Below are 19,066 nucleotides of genomic sequence, written 5' to 3'. Positions count from 1 at the left end.
TTGTGGTGAGGATGTCCCTCCCTCTAAGAGGGTGTCTCTAGCCCTGAGTGGTGGCCTTTCTTCAATACTTTTGAGCAGAGCTGCCTCCCTTTGGCACCTGGTGGGTTTTTTCACTGGTTTTTAGGAACTAGCTGTGACTGATGCCAGGCAGGTCACGATGCACCTCCTTGTACCCTATGCCTCATACAGGCAATAATCTCCATCATATTTCAACTCCAGTGCCTTCATCCAGGCATAATGGAGAGGAAAAGGTAAAGAGAATGCTGTTTTATAGTTTTTGGGGGAAGGTGCTTGTTTTTTTGTTTGGGTTTTTTTGGGGTTTTTTTTGGGGTTGTTCTCAGATTAATTATGCCACTTTTGCTCAGGGAATTTATTTCATGGATTTTATTTTCTAGGAAAACTAGACTGCACTTCACACACTTTATATAACACAAATACTGCGTCACAAATGCTAGGTACAGTGTGGAACAAAACTTTCAGCCTTTGATTTATATCTGAAAGAGCCTGTTTTTGAAGTGTGATCCAGGCCTGGAATGCCTTTACTCAGTCTCAGTTCCCACTAATACCTGAATGAGGAAATGATGCTTCCCAATACTTTATCCATCAGCTCTGTGACATAGAAATAAAAAGTACGAGAGAGAGGTATACTCAGCACTATCTGATTTTTTTGTTCTGTGAGGTGTTTCTCTGCAGAGAGGAGCTGTAGGGTGACTGTGGTAGTGGTACTTGCCACCTGTGACACAGCTTCTTGGTAGCTGTCCACAACATGCACTCTAGAGGGCTCTGAGCAGAAGGTGGCAGCCCTGGCGAGTGAGGGGGTTTTGTTTTCCAAAATCATTCCCGTGAGAGCCTAGCAAGCTGGAAACTGTTGAACTAGTGCCAGCAAGGATTTATATTTTAAGTATAGATGATGATGAACCAATATTCTGTGTAGCGAATGGCCTGGTGAGCTACTGAAGTGAGTCATTTAGTAGACTGGAACATGTTTTGTTCCCTGCATAGTTCATCTGAACTTAATAAATGCTGTTGGTTGGAAACACAATGAAAAAATGTATGTTAAAATCTTAAAAATAGAAATATGTGTTAACTGTGACTATTACTAAAATTAAATATCTGCTACATCTAGAAGGTATGAGCAACAATACTACACATTAAAAGCTTAAGGTTGCTGTTATTTCACATTGATGAGGACAGGAGAAAAACTAGCTTTGAAACACCTGGAATTTTTTTGTGTCTCGGATTAGTTTTGTCTTAAGACATGTTTTGAGAAAGCTCATTGATTACTATTTCTGTGTCCTGGCAGTTATTGAAGGCATAAATATTTCTTCATTTGCTTGCATGCACATCTGTACTGCCCCAGCACTGAGGTCCAGTCAGTGCACTACAGAGGTGTGCATTCACAGGTTTTCTTCCTCTGCTTCTCATGTTCAGGTTTCTCCAGTAGCTTCTACAGCTTTTGTACTGCCTTCACAGTGTGATACTCTGTTTATTGCTCAATGCTTCTCTCTCAGATATATAGGTAACCTAGCAAGCAGACACTATACTTAACATAGTGTTCTCCTTGACAGTTTTTAATTGCTCTGGTATTAGTTTCTGCATCTGTAAATCTTCTGTTTCAAATTTTGGGGTTTTTTCCTTTCTCTGGGATAGTCCAATCATGATAAGATTTATGAAGAGGAGGACTTTATTTTTTTAATTCTTGAACAGCCCAGTTAGGCTCTTGAGGAGAGCATGAAGTGATGTGCACTTTGCTTGCTTTCTTGGGTAATGCTCTGAAACATAAGAAAGCTTGGAAGAAAGTTTTTGAATTGTTTTTTGTCAGCCATACAGTAGATGCTTAATTCGTAGGAGTATTGTAAGAGATTTCCTTCACAAGCTCCTATAGGCCACAAAACACTTCTTGCCATTTTGTAACAAACCTTGGACCTACAGTAAAAGACCGAAACTGTATTACATTGGTGCAAGAAATGGGGTTAGATCAAGGGACCTGTCAATTTTTCATGTCCTACATTTGTTTACTAAAATTTTGGAACTTGCAGACTTGCTACAAAGCACCCTCCCTTTTTCCTTTCCTTCCATCCCACCTTAATGTTCCTTGACAATCTTAATTGTCCATCCTGTCTCCAGAAGTGTAACAAATGTGATTGGTATAACACCTGAGAATACGAGTGAAACATAATAATTGGGAACTTTACCCTTCTAAGTGAACAACTCTTTGAAAGAACAAACAGTTTGCAGTCAAGAAAGAACAATCAGATTTCCTTTTAACCCTTGCTGTTTTAAAAATACTCAGTACGGTACTTGTACAGAAAACTCGAACTTCATGAATCACTTCAATATCTTACACAATCAAATTAGGTTCACAGTTGCTTCCACAAACATAATGTTTTGTTCTGGAGTAGTTCTGATTCCAAAACTTGCACATTAGAATAAAGCTGCTTTTGTCTCACTGTTCTTGAAAAGTGGTTAAGTATAGAAATATGAGAACAGGAACTAAAGCCCAGGTGTTTCCTCTCTCAGATGACTGTCATACTAACACCATACTGACAAGTATCTATTTGTCTCCTACTGAGCAAATCCAGCTGCAGATTTGGATAACAGTGCACTTAATAATAGTCTATAATACTTTATTAATTCCTCACTTCCTGAATAAAATTTGATGCCTCTGGAAAAACAAAAAGACCAAAGAAATATATTTGAGTTTACAAAAATCCTGTGGGAGAAGTCATCATGCTACTATCCAAAAACAACTGTGTGGGTGAGACACAGTTCAGATTTTTCTCATTTTGAATAGATGTATATTTTGCAATCATTGCCTCCATTTGAGAATCAAACAGCAGTGCAGTTTTGAATCTCAATCTCTTTTAGCATATTTTCACCAGTAATGTTTTGTTTTTTTTTTTAAATAAATTTCTATTTTTCTGTACATCTCATGGGTGTGATTTTTTGAGCAAATTGTGAACTTCTCATCTTTGGTAGTTTACTTAATGCTTTCCCATGGGGACATCAATACTTGTTTTGTGAAACTGATTATAATCTCATTCCTACCACATATCTGTGACATAAAGGTGTGTTTAAGAGTTTCATGTTGTCTTAATCTCCTTCACTCATGGTGGTTTCTAGTTGTGATGGTTTGCTGAAAGAAATGATTGAAGGTTCATGGCAAATGTTCAGTGTGACATAGAACTTTTTCCACTAAGTATTACTTAAAATACATCTCTTCCCAGATGCCTATTAATATCTGAATACTTCAGGAATACAAGGTCCCGAAGATGTCTGTACGTTCAGATTCTCTCACTCCTGCCCCAAATCTGTAATTTTTCTTCTGTCTTCTTGCTCTTAAGTGTGATGTCAGTAGTTCAGATAGATGCATGTCTCTAGTTCACATGCTGACAGCTCATATATCAGCTTTGAATACTGTTGTCTGTTCTATGGCAACACATTTTGCAACACTATCTGATTTGAAATAATGTGGCTGTTTAGAAAGACAGTCTTTCTGTCTGTCTTCTCAGTCATATTTGACTACTGAGCACCAAAAGCTAGGATTTCTTTTTTCTGTCAGAGTGTGTCATACTACCTGTCCCATATTGTCACTCCTGTGATTTGTAGTTCGTAGGTGGAAGTGCATGAATAATAGAGCAAGAGAGCAACTGGCAGGACTTTGCCTTTGAGAAAGACTTTGCTTTGAAATGTGGTCCTTCCCTCAATCTGAAATAATCTAAATTTGTTGACCACAAGGGCATATATTCTAGTTTTTTTTATTTTTCTTCGTCCTAAGGAAATGGGAAAGACTTGGGGACAATCCTAAGGGTTTTTGTTACATGGTATTGTCAGTAATTTTTGATAATGTGGTTAATGGTTATGGGGCATGCTATGTTGCTCATTTCAAAGCTTTATTTTCATGTAATTGTCCCAGGTCATCTGAAAATTATATTAATATACAGTAGCTGTATAAACTTTTAAGTTAGAAAAGACACCTCTGCTGTATAGCTTTTAAGTATATTAATTCAAGATTGTCTAGAAATCAATTATTAAATCAATTTAAGCTTCTGTTAAGTACAGTAATTTGTGTTATGTTGTTATAGCCTTTGAGGTAAATATGGCAGTTTTAAAAGTTTGAATTAGTTTCTAAAAGTACTATTTTCACAACCATGTAGACTTAACATCTGCCGTTTGCTCAGCAGTCAAGTATACCCTAGGTATCACTTTTCTGTTTTAGTAAACAGGGACCATGTTTAGTCATGAGAAAGTACTTCAGTTTCCATATCTGTTATGTCCTCAGCATCTCTACTAAAGATTGCCAGTAAATATAGTGATGTTTCTGTAATTCTTTAATGGTGGGTTTTATTTCCTTTTCCAAGCAGGACAAGCAAAACAAAATGAAGCAAAGAAAGCAGGACAAGTCTAAAATTAGACTTGCTAAATATAATGTAGTAGGAGTCAAAATGATTTACAAGTTATTCATGCAGGACAAAAGTTTCCAATTATCTTTTTTTAACAAACAATGACAAATAATCTGGAACACTTGGAATTGTTTTTAACCCCTCTTGAGTTAAAACACTTTACTCTGACCTTAAATTTTGATATGCTGTTATGTCATGGATTAAAGACCATTAACATTTTTCACTTTATCATTTGTATGGAAAATGTCAGCCTAATCTGAATTACTGGATTTAGTTCTTCACTATATTTTAGCTGTTAATGAAGTTCCTATAGAAATGTTTTTAAAAGATGTAATTTGAGAGATTATTTAGCTATAGGTAACAATTGTCTCAGTTTGAACAATATATACACATTGTTAAGAATGTTTGTATGTGATGGGGTATTACTCAGAATTGTGATGAAATTTGAGATATTGTATCTGTGACATAGACTTGTGAGTGAAGAAAAAATTCCTGAATTGTCTAGCAAGTTTGCCCTTCCCACTCTGCTTTTGGGCCTAAAATGTCTACTAGGATCCTCTGCACATTCAGTCTTAATTTAAGAAGGTTTTATATACTAAACTACAATTCCTGTTCCAGAAAATATTAAGAAAATAATGTTGATTCTTTTCAGGGTCAAAACAGGGGAATGATGAAACAAAGGAGACAGATTTTATATTTCAGTTATATTCTCTGCTGGTCTTCTTTTTCTGGAAGTTATTAACACTAAGTTTTTTACAATCTAAAAGCTTCATAGTAAAAAAATCATAGAAATATTGTGTTACTAAAATCTCTTAGCATTGTGTTACTAAAAGGCCAATGTATGTTGGAAAAAGACTGTATTAAATCCTCTGTCAGAGGTTATCACAATTTCTTACTGATGCTGTAGTGTGGCTCCATGTTGCATTACGACATTTCCTGAAATCAAGACAGCTTTGACATCCAGTTGTAACCAGGAAGAATATACAGAGATAAAATAAAATACTAGTATTTTTAATACTAGATAGTGTTGCCTGGAAGATAACTAGATAAGAATTAGTCACTTCCATTAATTTTTTTGATATAGTGAACTATTTCAGATCTTAGAAGCAATTCACTTCATTTATGCCTGGATCCTGCCATAACTGAAATCCTAAGAAGAGTTTCCATTTTTTGGCAGCTGGGTGTATTATATAAGTGTACTGCAAACAAAATGATGAACAGTAAACCTTGTTACTGCCACTAAATGGAACATGCTCCAATTCAAGAAGGAAGTTAGCACAGTATAAAATGTATACATCTTTTTCTTTGCTAACACAGAAATAAATTGCTACTTTATAGGAGATATGTTTTTACCCTGTCATTAATAAAGTTAAACAACCTAATATTTAATATTGGTCACAGACCAATCAGTGACCTGTAAACCACACCACACATTGTTATGCTGATATGAACAATAAGATTTTTGGAAAAATGTAACTGCATCTAATTCCGTAGTAAAAGTAAAGTAATTCAAAATGGAATTGTAGACTGTTGAAGATGAATGCAATGGCATGAGTCATTTATTCAGTCTCTTTGCTGCTGCATATATATGTTTTGTTACCTGAATAATCAAGGAAAAAAAAGTAATACTCTGGTGAATTATGTGAGACTGTTCTACAGTGTTGAAATGATTCACAACTTTGTATATAAACCTGATAGATTAGTTAAGAGACTGGCTAGTCTGGTTGCAAACTATTAGTCTGGGATATCGCTTTAATTGGATTAGAATAATTAGATACATTCCTTGAAGAGGAATATCCTAGTTGTATGATAATACTAAAGGAAGATTTGTCTGTCTTAAGGTAATCCTAAGTGTAGCTGCTTACTGTCTGTTAATATTAAGGAAGAAGAAAGACTTGTGATAAGAAAGTATTGGGAATGCAGATAGTTCTTTTTTCTTTATTTTTCTTTTTAATAAAGTTTTTGTATATCAGTTGTAACATACTGAGAAGGGAGAAAAAATCAGGAAAATTTGAATGTTTATAGCAAGTTGTCCTACTAGCAGTTCAGGTTCTTGTTTTGATAATTTTATTCTCTTTTGACTCCTCTGTTTTCTTTAAGGCCTTATTCGATTACAAGAGCTCATCAAGGCTCCATCACGATACAACCTGAGACTAAAAATCCGTCAGTTACCAGCTGACACAAAAGATGCAAAGCCATTGCTAAAGGAGATGAAAAGAGGCAAAGAATTCCATGTAATCTTTGACTGCAGCCATGAAATGGCAGCAGGCATCTTGAAACAGGTAATCCTCATTTTGCTTTAGATGGCCTAATCTTTTTCATCCCTAATAAATAAAAGTAATATCCAGACTAAATAGAATTTAACAAGCAGGGAAATTGTATTTCACTTTTACTGAGGCCTAACTGAAAATCAGACAAGGATTTCAGAGATAATTTTATTGGTGACTCTAATGGTAGCTGTTTTCATTATGTTTTTTTAAGAAACAGATTAATCAGTTCATGGACAGGGGTAAAGGTATATCAGTCTTTCAGCTATGAAGAATTGATACTTTGGAGAATTGATGCGTTAACCAGGGCTTTAAATGCTTGCTTAGTGTTATTTGACATAACAAATGTTTTTTCATTTAAAATTGAAGCCTCTAAATTGTGTAGTGATATTTGAATAGTATGTTACCAACAGACCAAATTAATGTTTTCCACTGAGAGGACAGAACTAATAGGTATCTTTTAGAGCCATATTCTCCTCACACTACTAACAGGACTGCAAAACACCTGAATACATTTGGGTAGGTGCTTTGAAAGTGTTTATTTTGTTATGTACAAGTAAGATGAGTAAGGGAGATACAGCAGAATCATAAATATTACAGAAGCAGATTCCACTGATGTTTTCCAAGAGAAGGTGGCAATGTAGCAGTATACAAAGGATGTGGCTCAATAAAAAAAGCTTACTGCAACCCTGAAGTGTGCATAGAAGACAAGCTTCTTGTGAGTCTTCTTTAGTTTAATGACCTAGCTCCAAATACTGGGAATTTCTTATGCTCGGAGGCCGTTTTGTCCATAGTTCTTTAATTGAACTATGACTTGCAATAAGGAGGATAGGAAGATTATCTAACCAAAAACAATGTTCTAAATTTCTAATGCACAGCTTTTAGTGACTTTAATTCATACTTATATTAGTTTGTTAGAAGACTGTATGGTTTAAATTGAAAACAAAATGTATTTAAGATTTGAAAATATGTCTCTCATTAAAGGTGCTTAGGGGTATTGTTGCAGGTACAATTAAAACTGCTAGTAAACATATATGTATACTATCATTTCTTTGCTTTAGTGTTCATTGATTAAAAGGCTTTTATGAATTTCTAGTAATTATAAACCTCTACTGGTGATTTTTGCTCTTTGCTAAGCATAGGTGAGTCTGGTTAGTCTAATTGTTTAGCCCAAATCATTATATGTACATTTATTTTAACATCTTAAAAATACAGATGGAAAATGTGTTGATGGCAATACAAAGTTGCAGTACTAACAATAAGTCCATCAAGGTACATTATAATGTACCTAGTAGTTTTTAGATGAAAGGAAACTTTTCTTTCAGTATACAACATTGTGAAAAACATATGACTAGAGGGAAATGTGAACAACATTAAAAGCATTGTATCTTTAATCATGTCCCAGGACCCAAGAGTGAGTGTTTAGCCTCTCTAAATCAAACTTTAAACTGTTTGATAAAACTACTCTTCTCATCCTAAAGGTTATAGAAGAAAGATACAGGAGCAATTCTTTCATGAATGTTTAGATCTTTATAGAGTTTCTTCAGACCTTTAGTTTTCCATTCAACTCCAATATTACAATGCTTTAAATATGTCTAAAATTGATATGTCTGCAGCTGGATATGAGCTCTTGCTGTCAAAATTGACACAAAAGATATTAAGACTGTACTTACTATTTAGTGATATTATTCCAAATACAGTGTTTGCAAGTGTTTGCTGAAAAATAATTTAAAAAATATTTATATATTAATTTGTGAACTATTAATTAACCAATCTTTTCTGGTAATAAAGGGGTGAACTTGGGGAGTCATGACAAGGGGTTTCTTCTTGAGAGGATGATTAGAAAGATTAACAGTGAAGTTGGTGGAAGAGAAAACAAGTTAGAAATAAAGAAAACAAAGTGAAGTAGCAACTACCATTTTCTGGCCAATGAAATGGCAACTACCATTTTCTGGCCAAAAATACATCATGAAAAGGAAAAAAACCCCATCATTCAGAACAGCATAATTAAATTAAGGCAAATATTGGTAGTAACTATATCACAAGACAACCTGGGAAAGCAGACACAATTTAAAAGGATAGGGAAGTACTGGAATAATGAGAGCAGAGACATGACAAAAAAGAGTGAGATTTTTTTCCTCACATCTCAAAATGAGAGAAAGAAGAGCTGGAAAAGAGATAACACTGGCACATAGCAGAACCAGGAAATGCATAGCATGTTCTTGTGTAGAGATTCTGTGGAGTATGAAAGACCTGATTATAAGCAGTTAAGATATAGGTGACTGCAAATGTGTTACTTATACAGAGGAAGATACCTTGGCTTTATTTGAAAATGACAACAAAAGAGTTCTTAAAAAAGCTACCAATGTTTGTAGTTGTACAGTTTCTAATGAAGTCGTAATATTTCTCATGGGATAATGGTTTCCCTGTGTTTAAGAGAATTTAAATTGCTATTGGCACACTATACTGTATACTAATTATTATTGTGGAATTCTAAGTACATAGGTATACGTATCCTTTGAAAAAGTGTTGTTGCAGTTTTTGTCAAAGTCTTCTCTAAAATATAAAATCTGGTCTGCAGCTGATATTTTAACTTTTCTTTGGAAAAGAACAGATAGACTAGTAATTTCATAATTTTTCAGACGATGCCACAAGTGAAAAGGCTCTCGCAGCCTTCGGAACTCTGATAATTCTTTTGTATACAAATTCAGGTATTGTGGCAATTTATAATTGTTGTCTTCAATGTGTTTAAGGAGGTGTATCTGGTAGAGACTTGGCAAAGAATTCCATTGATAATTCCTGGAAAGGAAGAAAATACTGTTTACTTGTGTGGCTTTTTTACAGTGGTAAAATTAGGTAAAAATCACTGTAGATACTAAAATGATTGAATAAATCATACTAGTCTAAGGTAACTTCTGTGCAGAGCATGAAGATACATGCTTTTAAGGTGAAAATGCTCTTAATGAATAAGAGTGATGAGACATCCATAGTTTATTCCTTTAAAATTATATCTACAAATATTTGTTCTTATGACATTAAGAGAAAAGTAAAAACTCACAGTTGATCAAAACCTATTTAGTATTACATAGCTAGCGAGACAAATTACGGTACTTGGTAGATATCTGAGTTTATAGACTAATACATACTACTTCATAGAAGTATTCATAGTATCTGGTTCAAAACTTGAGTCAAGAGTATTTTCTTCCATGGTTGAAAAATGTACACATGTATAACATAAGCTTGGGTCCTTCTTTTAAATGCATAGAGTTGTTCATCAAAATAGAGAGAAAAAATATTTCTATTAGGTTACTCTTTTTAAGGGAGGGGTTCAATAATGAATGAAAATATTGTTGACTCAAATTTTGTGTGGTAACTTAATGCATCCATTAGTATGTAAAACTATAAGCCTCTTTCACATTTACTGCACTAAACAGTCTAATAATATTCTTTCTATCAGAAGATCTGGTTCATAAATTCCTTTAATAGTCAGTAATCTGCTCTAACTGCTAGGAAACGACTTGCTTGACCTAATTTTAGTATCATTCCAACCCTATAGTCTTATCCCAGTAGAGTTCTTTTGCAGCTTTTCATTTGCCATGTAAGTGTGATAAAAATGCATTATGTGACCTCAGAAACATTAATCTTTTGTTTATTTTTTCAAGGCTTTAGCTATGGGAATGATGACAGAATACTATCACTATATCTTTACCACACTGGTAAGTGGCTTATAAAAACATAGTGATGACATCTAACAAAGATGTTACTTTCCTTAATTATATTACCTGACAAAGTGAAAAAGGACTCCTTGGAATAGGATGTGAGTACAAGATGTTTTCTCTTGAGTTTTCTTACTTTTAGTGAAAACTCACCAGGATGGTTTAATTACTGTTCAGCAGTGTGCCCTGGAAACTGCACGGCAGTTTTTAACTTTCAAGCAGGGTTAAATATATAATTAATAATTGACTATTTATAGTATGAATTTTGTCCTTTTTCTCTTTTTGCTATTTGTATGTGAAGATTATGACATTTTAGACTTACTCATATATTCCACATTTTTAACCCAACATTTTACAAGGTAATTTTTCATTGTCCTATGATTCCTGAATAATTTGGCGTGAATATTAGTAATGTTTTATTTAACAGTCCATGTGAGCTTTTTAGGCACGTGAATGATGCACTATTCTTTGGTGCCCATTGTAAAAGTAACTAAGAAGAAATTTGATCATTCTTGGAACCATCTGATTTAACATTTGCAATAAATGAACATTTAAAATGTGAATGTTCTTACAAAACATAACAAACATGTATGTGAAGACTTTCTCTCAGCATAGCCTAACTAAGAAACAGTTTAAGAGTTGGTAAAATAGTACTCTAGAAACTACAGTTGTGCCCATTTCTCTGTTTTCCATTGTGTTCAAATTTGTGCAGTTCACCAAGGTTCTTAAAATACACGTCATTTCAAGCATAAGACAGATGTGCCTTGGTAAAACCATGCTTGAAATGACCTATGTTTAAAGTCACGTACATGTTTATGTCCTTAAGAAAATGAATCTGTGGGAGAATGGAAAGTTCACCTCCAAAACATAAAACAGAAGTTCATGGAAAGTATTAGCATGGAAATAACTTGTTGAGTAGAGAGCAAAATAACTTGTGAAGTTCATTAGAACTGTAAAGGCAAAGTACCTTGCACAAGTACCTGCCTTATTTTAGAAGGGTAAATTGTCCTGTCATTTACAGATTTAGGGTTGTATGCAATAGAATTTCCTTCAGTAGTCTGTCAAAATGGATTCTAGATGTTTCCAGGGATTTTTTTTTCTAAAATTTTCATTTTGCTGTTGGTGAAAATTGTTTCCTTGAGTGATATGCTGTCCACTGGCATTTAATTTTTACTCTTAAAGCTATATTTAAAATCAGGATTTTCGGTCATTCTTATTTCCTTATTAGAACATTAGCTTTTTTAGGAGAGAGAGGTATTATATTGACTTGGAGCTATCAACGGATAATTTGGTGTGCACAAACAGAAGATAGATTTTGATTTTGCAATGTAGCTTTGGAACTTGCATCAGAATTTAGTTGTTTTGATATATTAATTACTTCTTAACTTACATGGTGAAAGTCCTGTTAGATAAATTTTCCAGTCACAGTGTTTACAGCAGTCTTCTGTGTATTCTCCTTTTGATTGATTCGGGGTCTAATGCAGTAGTTCATTAATACACCAACCTGTGCACGAAATTGTTGTGTATATTTATTATATTCCAGTGTAAACATGAATGTGTTTGGATTAAATAATTACAGCTGAGGTTCTGACTTCTTTCACACTAAAAACTGAGAGAATTTTGAAAGGGAAAGATGTAACATAGTTGTAGCTATGTTCAACCTTTCCTTTACAATAAAAAGTTTTATTTCTTTAGAAAGAGGACATGAGTTAAGTTATTTGTAAATGAATAACTTAAAAACATTTTGACACATGCATAGCTTAGGTATTATATATGGAAAATGGTATCATAATTACTAGTTATAATTAAAAATGGGTAGTGATTGATAACTGGTTGATATATTTGTGGGTTTGTTGATGTTAACAATTAATAATAAATTGTATTCTGATTTTCCATAGTACATTATTTAATCTGCTTCAGTTCTAGCCAGTAAACAAAACGGATTCAGGCAAGTGTTACACCTAACATTACCATTTCATGGAAATTTGTAATATATTAAACTGACAGCAAAAAATAAGTTTGAAATGAGATGAACAAAAAAGTATGAATTATGTGGAGAATTTCTATGTTCAATATAACTAAAATTACATTATAGGACAGTAATGTCTTATGTATAACCTTGATGATGTCACTTAAAAAAAATATTTAGAAGGAAACAGAAAGTAAACCAAAAGAAATTTCATTATTTCATTTATAATGCACATAGCTAGGCCTAGTGAGTCATGACTGTTTTCTTCATCAACTTATTTTTTTTTTCCCCCCATGTTCAAAACTTGATCTTAGAACTGAGTTTTCTGAAGTCAAGTACTGGTTCTACATTGTTTCTAAGGATTCTGCCAAAAAATTGGGATAATCTTGAGTTTATTTTCTTGACCTAAAATTTAATTTTCTTTTTATTAATTACCTCTGTGTGTGTTGGGGGGTTAAATACACACAAACATATGTAATGAAAATACATTAATTGGCAAAGGTTATTCTTGTAAAGATAATTTCCTAGTCAAAGATATGTCCATGTTTGGAACTATGATTGATAGCTGTGAAAATTGTTTTTGGTCAAATTTAAAGCCATGTACATTTTCCCTCTCCTCCCCAATTTATCATCTGAAGATCAACATGTTCAGGTTTCACAGAGAGGGAAGGTGCAAGGAAACTCTTCTGTTTATTTTATGATTTGAAGTCTGTTCTGGTAAGCCAAAGGAATAGTGATTAATAATAATATTTTTAGCAATTAATAATATTTAAGCCTACTCTAGTAGTGGATACAGTTCTACAACTGGACTTAGTGTTTCCTAAAAGGCTTTTTTTTTTTTTTTTTTAAAAAAAAAAGACAGTTGAAGCTGTTCTTTCCCCTGTGAATCAGATTATTTCCACTATAGGGTCAGCTGAGTTGCTTGCTCAGACACAGGCCCCCAGATAAACAGAGCATACTTCCTAGCATATATAACACTGTTACTTTTGCAAATTTCAGTACTCTTATCTGAGGAGATGATCTAACAATTGAAATATGAATTGCAGTATATTAAAAGATGTATATGATGGTAATTTTTTTTTCAGGATCTCTTTGCCTTGGATGTGGAACCTTATCGGTATAGTGGTGTTAACATGACTGGATTCAGAATTCTAAACACAGAAAATACCCAGGTGTCATCTATCATTGAAAAGTGGTCTATGGAGAGATTGCAAGCACCTCCTAAGCCTGATTCAGGTTTGCTGGATGGATTTATGACGGTATGAATATCAATATTTTGTTACTTTTTGTATATGTTTGTGAAGATAATAAAACCTTTTAACTTTTATTTCTGTTACTAAAATTGTGTGGAGATATGAGACCAAATATTATTGTAAACATGAGTCAGAGAGTAACAGTGGTGCTTCTCTTAATATTCTGTAGACTGAATACATGGCCATATTAACTTTCTTTCAAAATTACACATACTACATTTTTTCCAAATGATAATGCCACATCATAAATGTCTAAATCATGTACTCCGTATTTCCCTGTTGGTGCTAATATTATATGGGATCATGTCAAATCCTGACAAAACAAAAGCAAAACCACAATTCCCTCTCTCTCTGTTTTGAGTCTTATTCATTTAAGATTCATTCATTAATAATGTGCACTGTTTCATTTCTACATTTTTTTAAAATATATTTTATGAATATCATAAAAAAAGCCCCCAACCTTTCTTACTATCTTTACCAGTTTCTATGCCTTCACATAGCTAATTAGTCCTGTTGGTTGTTTCTTTTTTCCTTCCATTGCCACTATTCTCTAGCCTCACTTCAGTTCATGAAAATCACAATTACATTCACACAAATAAACTTTCATTAATAAGTTTTATTGAGTTTCTGCTCATTAGTTGGAATTAAATCTAGAAATACAATGTCAGGAGGGGATTGTGGGGTTTATTTTAAAACGTATTGTACATTAGGACCTCTTTAGTGTTCAAATTTTTTGAAAGATATAGCTTTCCACTTTGGCCTGGAGTGATTCGTAACATCTTTGCTGACAGAGTTCCACTGTTTTTTTTGTTTGTTTGGTTGGTTTTTGTATTTTTTTTTAAGCAATGTGTTAATTTGAAAAATACCAAATTCTGTTTCAGTTATCTTGATTATGTTAATTGAGCCATATAACATAGCTAATATTTTGAATGATTTTTTTTCTGCTGATAAGGTTTAAAGATTTTACAAATATTAGATACTAAGTGACAATTAATATTTTTAAAAGTTAATTTCCTTTTTGCCTTATTTTTAGGAAATTACCTTTTTTAGAGAAAAATACCTTTTTTTCAATTTACTTGCATGTAGTGTCTTGAACACGATAATTTGAAACATTTGAAAATTAGTTTATTTACTAGTTCTTTTGTGTTGCACTTCATAGATCCCATCATATAGTACTTGAAAAGTTACATTGTTCAGTTCTCTAAATAATTCCAAATAAGCAGATGAACTCCTTACAAATTTTGGAAGTGTGTGAAGTATGTATCTGGTTTACTTGTAGCTGCTGCTTGTTTTTGTAAGTCATTGTTTTACACTTTCTTGTTTGCATTAATATTTTCAGTCTTTGATCTTTACCTTTTTCAATTTAAAATTTGTAGCAGTTCATCTCACTCATTGTAGTTGTATATTTTTAAAATAATTTTTATGTATTGATCAAAGGTATAATTGATCTCAAACCTTCAGATAGTTACCAAGATCAGTAGCAATACTTACTTTATCAGAACATAGGGCCATGGTAAATAAAATAATAGATTAATAAATATTGGAATAGGGTTGTGTGGGCCATTTGCATGTTTTGCATTTTTTGTGGTGCTGTAAAGAAAGTGCCATTCTCAGCAAAGCTTCTGATATGAGGCAGAAACCTATTAGGTAACAGTGTAAGACCATATTTTACACCACTACTTCTCGTCAGGATAGAAAAACATAAAGAAATGCATGAAAAACACACTCTTCTGGACCCTTAGCTTTCTTTGTAAGTCTAAGTGGAACCAAGTATTCATATCACAGAATCACAGAATCATCAAGGTTGGCAAAGACCTTGAAGATCATCCAGTCCAACCATTAACCTAAGACTGTAGTTCCTAACTACACCATATCCCCAAGCACTATGTCAATGCGACTTAAACACATCCAGGGATGGGGACTCCACCACTTCCCTGGGCAGCCCATTTCAATGCCTAACAATCCGTTCTGTAAAGAAATACTTCCTAATATCCAGTCTAAATATAGACCGCATATAGACTCTATATAGACTGTGATTAATATTTTATATGGATTATTTATGTTGATTAAGCATCTAAATGTACTTCAGTTATTTGGCTTTTAGGTACCTGAGATATGCAGATAGAATTTAAAGGAAATTTAAAGGCCTAATAATCTTGACAAGTGTTAGGTGCTTACTGAGCTTTTATAATTTGGCCCTTAGATACAGAAAAAACATTCACAGGATGTCGGTTTGGAAGGTGTAGAAGAAAGTTATGTCATGACATCCTTGAATAAAGTTCTTCCTGTCCTGTGCTGTGAATAAAATAAGTGGAATAAAATAAGTAATTTTATTAATGTATTATCGATAAAGTTGATTTTGTAGAATTTGACTTCCATTTCACTGTTATCCATCTGTATTTAGAGTCAGAAATGCACTCAGGAATTAAAGCGTCTACACAGATATTAGTTGCTCTTACAGAATACTCTAACTGATATAAGCTGAACTGGGAATTTATTTTCACTGGTTGATAATGACTAAAGCTTATTCAGAAAAATATTAGCGATAAGCCTGTTTAATGGGAGTGTGTTCTGCTTGAGCCACGTAGCTAAATGCCATTTAATCATTTATTGAAACACCTGAAACTCAAGATTTTTCCAAATGAAAAACAGGTTTGTATATCTCTGAGCATTTAGAGACCTCAGTGAAGACTAACTGGTTTCCAGTGGTGTAAAACCAGGCAGTTAGGGATCACAAAGTTTATAAACTCTGATGGTGTTTTGTTACATCCTTCTTCCTCTGACTTTTCCACCAAATGCAAATCAACTTAGCCACCATGACAGAGTTAGAACTATCAATTTAACTCTGACATTACATTTCCCTATTTATGATTCAGAGTTAGTTCCCAGTCTTAATTCTTGTTTCAAGTTGTTTTCTGTAGGTTTGCATAACTCTCTGATCAGTATGTAATCTATATTATCTGACCTTTTAGTAATCCAATGTGATAAAAATTAGGTATAAAATTTCATCTCATGTCTTTGGAATATTCCAAGTTGAATTTACAAGTGTGGATTCTATTGACTTCAGTTGGGATAGTTTTTCCTTTGTTTCTAGGCTGCTCCTCAGGACTGCTCTGGAAAGGGCGATCCTTTAGCACACCCAAGATTGGTGGTGAAAACTAAATTTTCCATCAGATTTCACTCCTTTTAGGATTTCTTAAGATTCTTTGTATGGGCTTTGGAAAAACAAATTTAAACTATTTAATGAATGCTACCATATTTAATCATTCTATTATTTAGTAAATCTTGACTTATTTGTATAATGAAGAATCTAAATTAATTTTATGATTTAGAAGAGTAACTACAGCACAATTGGCTTTGTTCTTTCTCTGACTCCAGAAAATCTGTGGAAATATTTGAAATCATTTGCTGTGTTGTGTAGACTATACATGTTTTCTTTATACAGACTTCTTTTGGTAAAAAGTTTGCTTGTATAAATGTTTATAAGAATCATAGAGATATGATTTCTACTAAAGTCTAAATTAACTGGTGACTTTGAAATAAAACTGAATATAATTTTAATATGATACATAGAAGTCCTAAGAAAGTCTCAGTGGCCTACTTTTATTGAAGAGGCTTTTCTATCATGATTCACATACTAATAGATTTCATTCATACTTTTGATGGTTCTTTCATATTTCTTTACTGGTCTGAGATTAATCAAAGACGTGCTTATCCTCATATCAATAACAATCTAAATGTGTTGCTATTCAAATATATTTGTATTGTTTTATCTCTGTCACACAGTTGTGCAGAAATACACATGCACACATGGTATAGCTTATTAAGTAACTTAAAAGATTTGTTTCTTATAATTGTAAAGGTCTTTTATTCTGAGTATTCTCAGCAGTCTTGTATCTACTTTGATCATTGTTTTTGTATCACCATCCTCTTAATAAAGAAATAGAAAGAAATATATAGTGCTTTTAAAAGTAAAGATCACATGGAACTGGAGCATGCCATGGCTGTTGTTTCTCATAATAAAATTATAGGAATATATTAATGATAATTCTGTTACAGGTAATAAGCCATGCTTTTAAAAAATACCAGAGGAAAAGAAAAGTCAAAGGCCAATCTATTTCAATACTTTACCATTCTTACTAGTAGAATTAACTGTATCTAATATTTTTCTATCTTTTTCTTATAATTTCCCTGTTTCTTCTTGTTACTGCTGATTTAAAAATTCCCAATGAAATAATGAATAAAATCTTTGCTCATGTTAAATCCAAAGCTGGGGATGTTTCAGACTAGAATAAACTTTGTAATGAATTCTCACTTGATTCTACATTTCCTGATTTAATTCAGCAATACATAAATATGTCTTTTTTTTCCTACACATTTCCAAATAAAATACAAAGTGTCTCTAATCTGTCACAATCTAACTGGTAAATGTCTGTTCATTCATGCATTTACCTGTTTCTTACCACTAATTTCACTTTTTAGGAGTTCAAAATGCACATTTATAAAGTTAAACTGTGGGCAGGGTGACTTGTTAGATTTTGAACTTGCTCCATCTATGAGAAGCTTAAATATACTGAACATTAAGGTAAAAAGCACCAGGTATTGGTTTGGTCAGCTGCCAGACTGGCTTACCAGTGATTTATTTATGGCTTAATTATTCTACTAGAATGTTTAGTTGCCTAGATATCTTTTTCAGGGTTATAGAAGCTGATGCATAAAAGTAAAGACATCTGCAAAACCTTTTTCCCCTGCACATTTCTGTCCCAGAGACAAGTTAATTATAATATATGAACAGCATTCAAATCAAAAGAGGTTGAATAGCATCAATGAAAGTTTTGAGGTTTGCTTCAAGATAAGTATTTGGAATTGTATGTCACCAAAATGAATGGGATTTTTTGTATACAAAATGTTTGATAGAGTCAGGGATGCAAACCTGTGGTTCTGTTGAGGCAATTTGCCTTGAAAGTATGTACACATTGCAGATTCCAGTACAGACTAAAACTAGTCTGAAATGGACCCTTGTGTTATGATGTTATTTAACAACTTCTAACTAGAATGAGGATCTTTAAACAGTTCTCTGATATAGGATATGTTCATTACTGTTATTTTTCATTAGCTTTACACTAAATTCTGAAATTTGATAGTAGTTGCTAACAACTTGAACAAAATGACTTGGCATTAAAGAATTCACACTCTTTTTCAACCAGAGTAATATTTCTTGAAGAATGAATTTATAATTTAAGTTAAAACAAAAACACAAAATGAAGTAAAAACATTTAATTTATGTAGCTTTACTTTTGTAAAAAGTTTAGATTTACAAGGGTTCATCCTGATTTAGCCTGGAGCAAAAAATTGAATTTTGAATTTTCCTGCAAGATGGAAAAAATACTTAATTATGATGACTGAATATTTTTGTTAAATTTTAACAGTATTGTCATCTGTACTCTGTTAATGGAAA

The 19,066-nt window shown here is 33.0% G+C and overlaps 1 protein-coding gene across 6 annotated transcripts in view; it reads left to right on the top strand.

Annotated features, from left to right (window-relative positions):
• The window catches only part of GRIK2 (glutamate ionotropic receptor kainate type subunit 2), a 445,391-nt gene that overhangs the window by 170,163 nt on the left and 256,162 nt on the right, over positions 1-19,066 (top strand). For all 6 annotated transcript variants that reach the window (XM_074819452.1, XM_074819453.1, XM_074819455.1 and 3 more), the window contains 3 exons: positions 6,504-6,685; positions 10,333-10,386; positions 13,441-13,614. In XM_074819452.1, coding sequence (XP_074675553.1) covers positions 6,504-6,685; positions 10,333-10,386; positions 13,441-13,614 — 410 coding nt within the window. The remainder of the gene's footprint in view (positions 1-6,503; positions 6,686-10,332; positions 10,387-13,440; positions 13,615-19,066) is intronic.

Source organism: Strix aluco, chromosome 3 (genome assembly GCF_031877795.1).
Source record: "Strix aluco isolate bStrAlu1 chromosome 3, bStrAlu1.hap1, whole genome shotgun sequence".
Lineage (NCBI taxonomy): Eukaryota > Metazoa > Chordata > Aves > Strigiformes > Strigidae > Strix > Strix aluco.
This window is presented reverse-complemented; position numbering and strand designations above follow the sequence as displayed.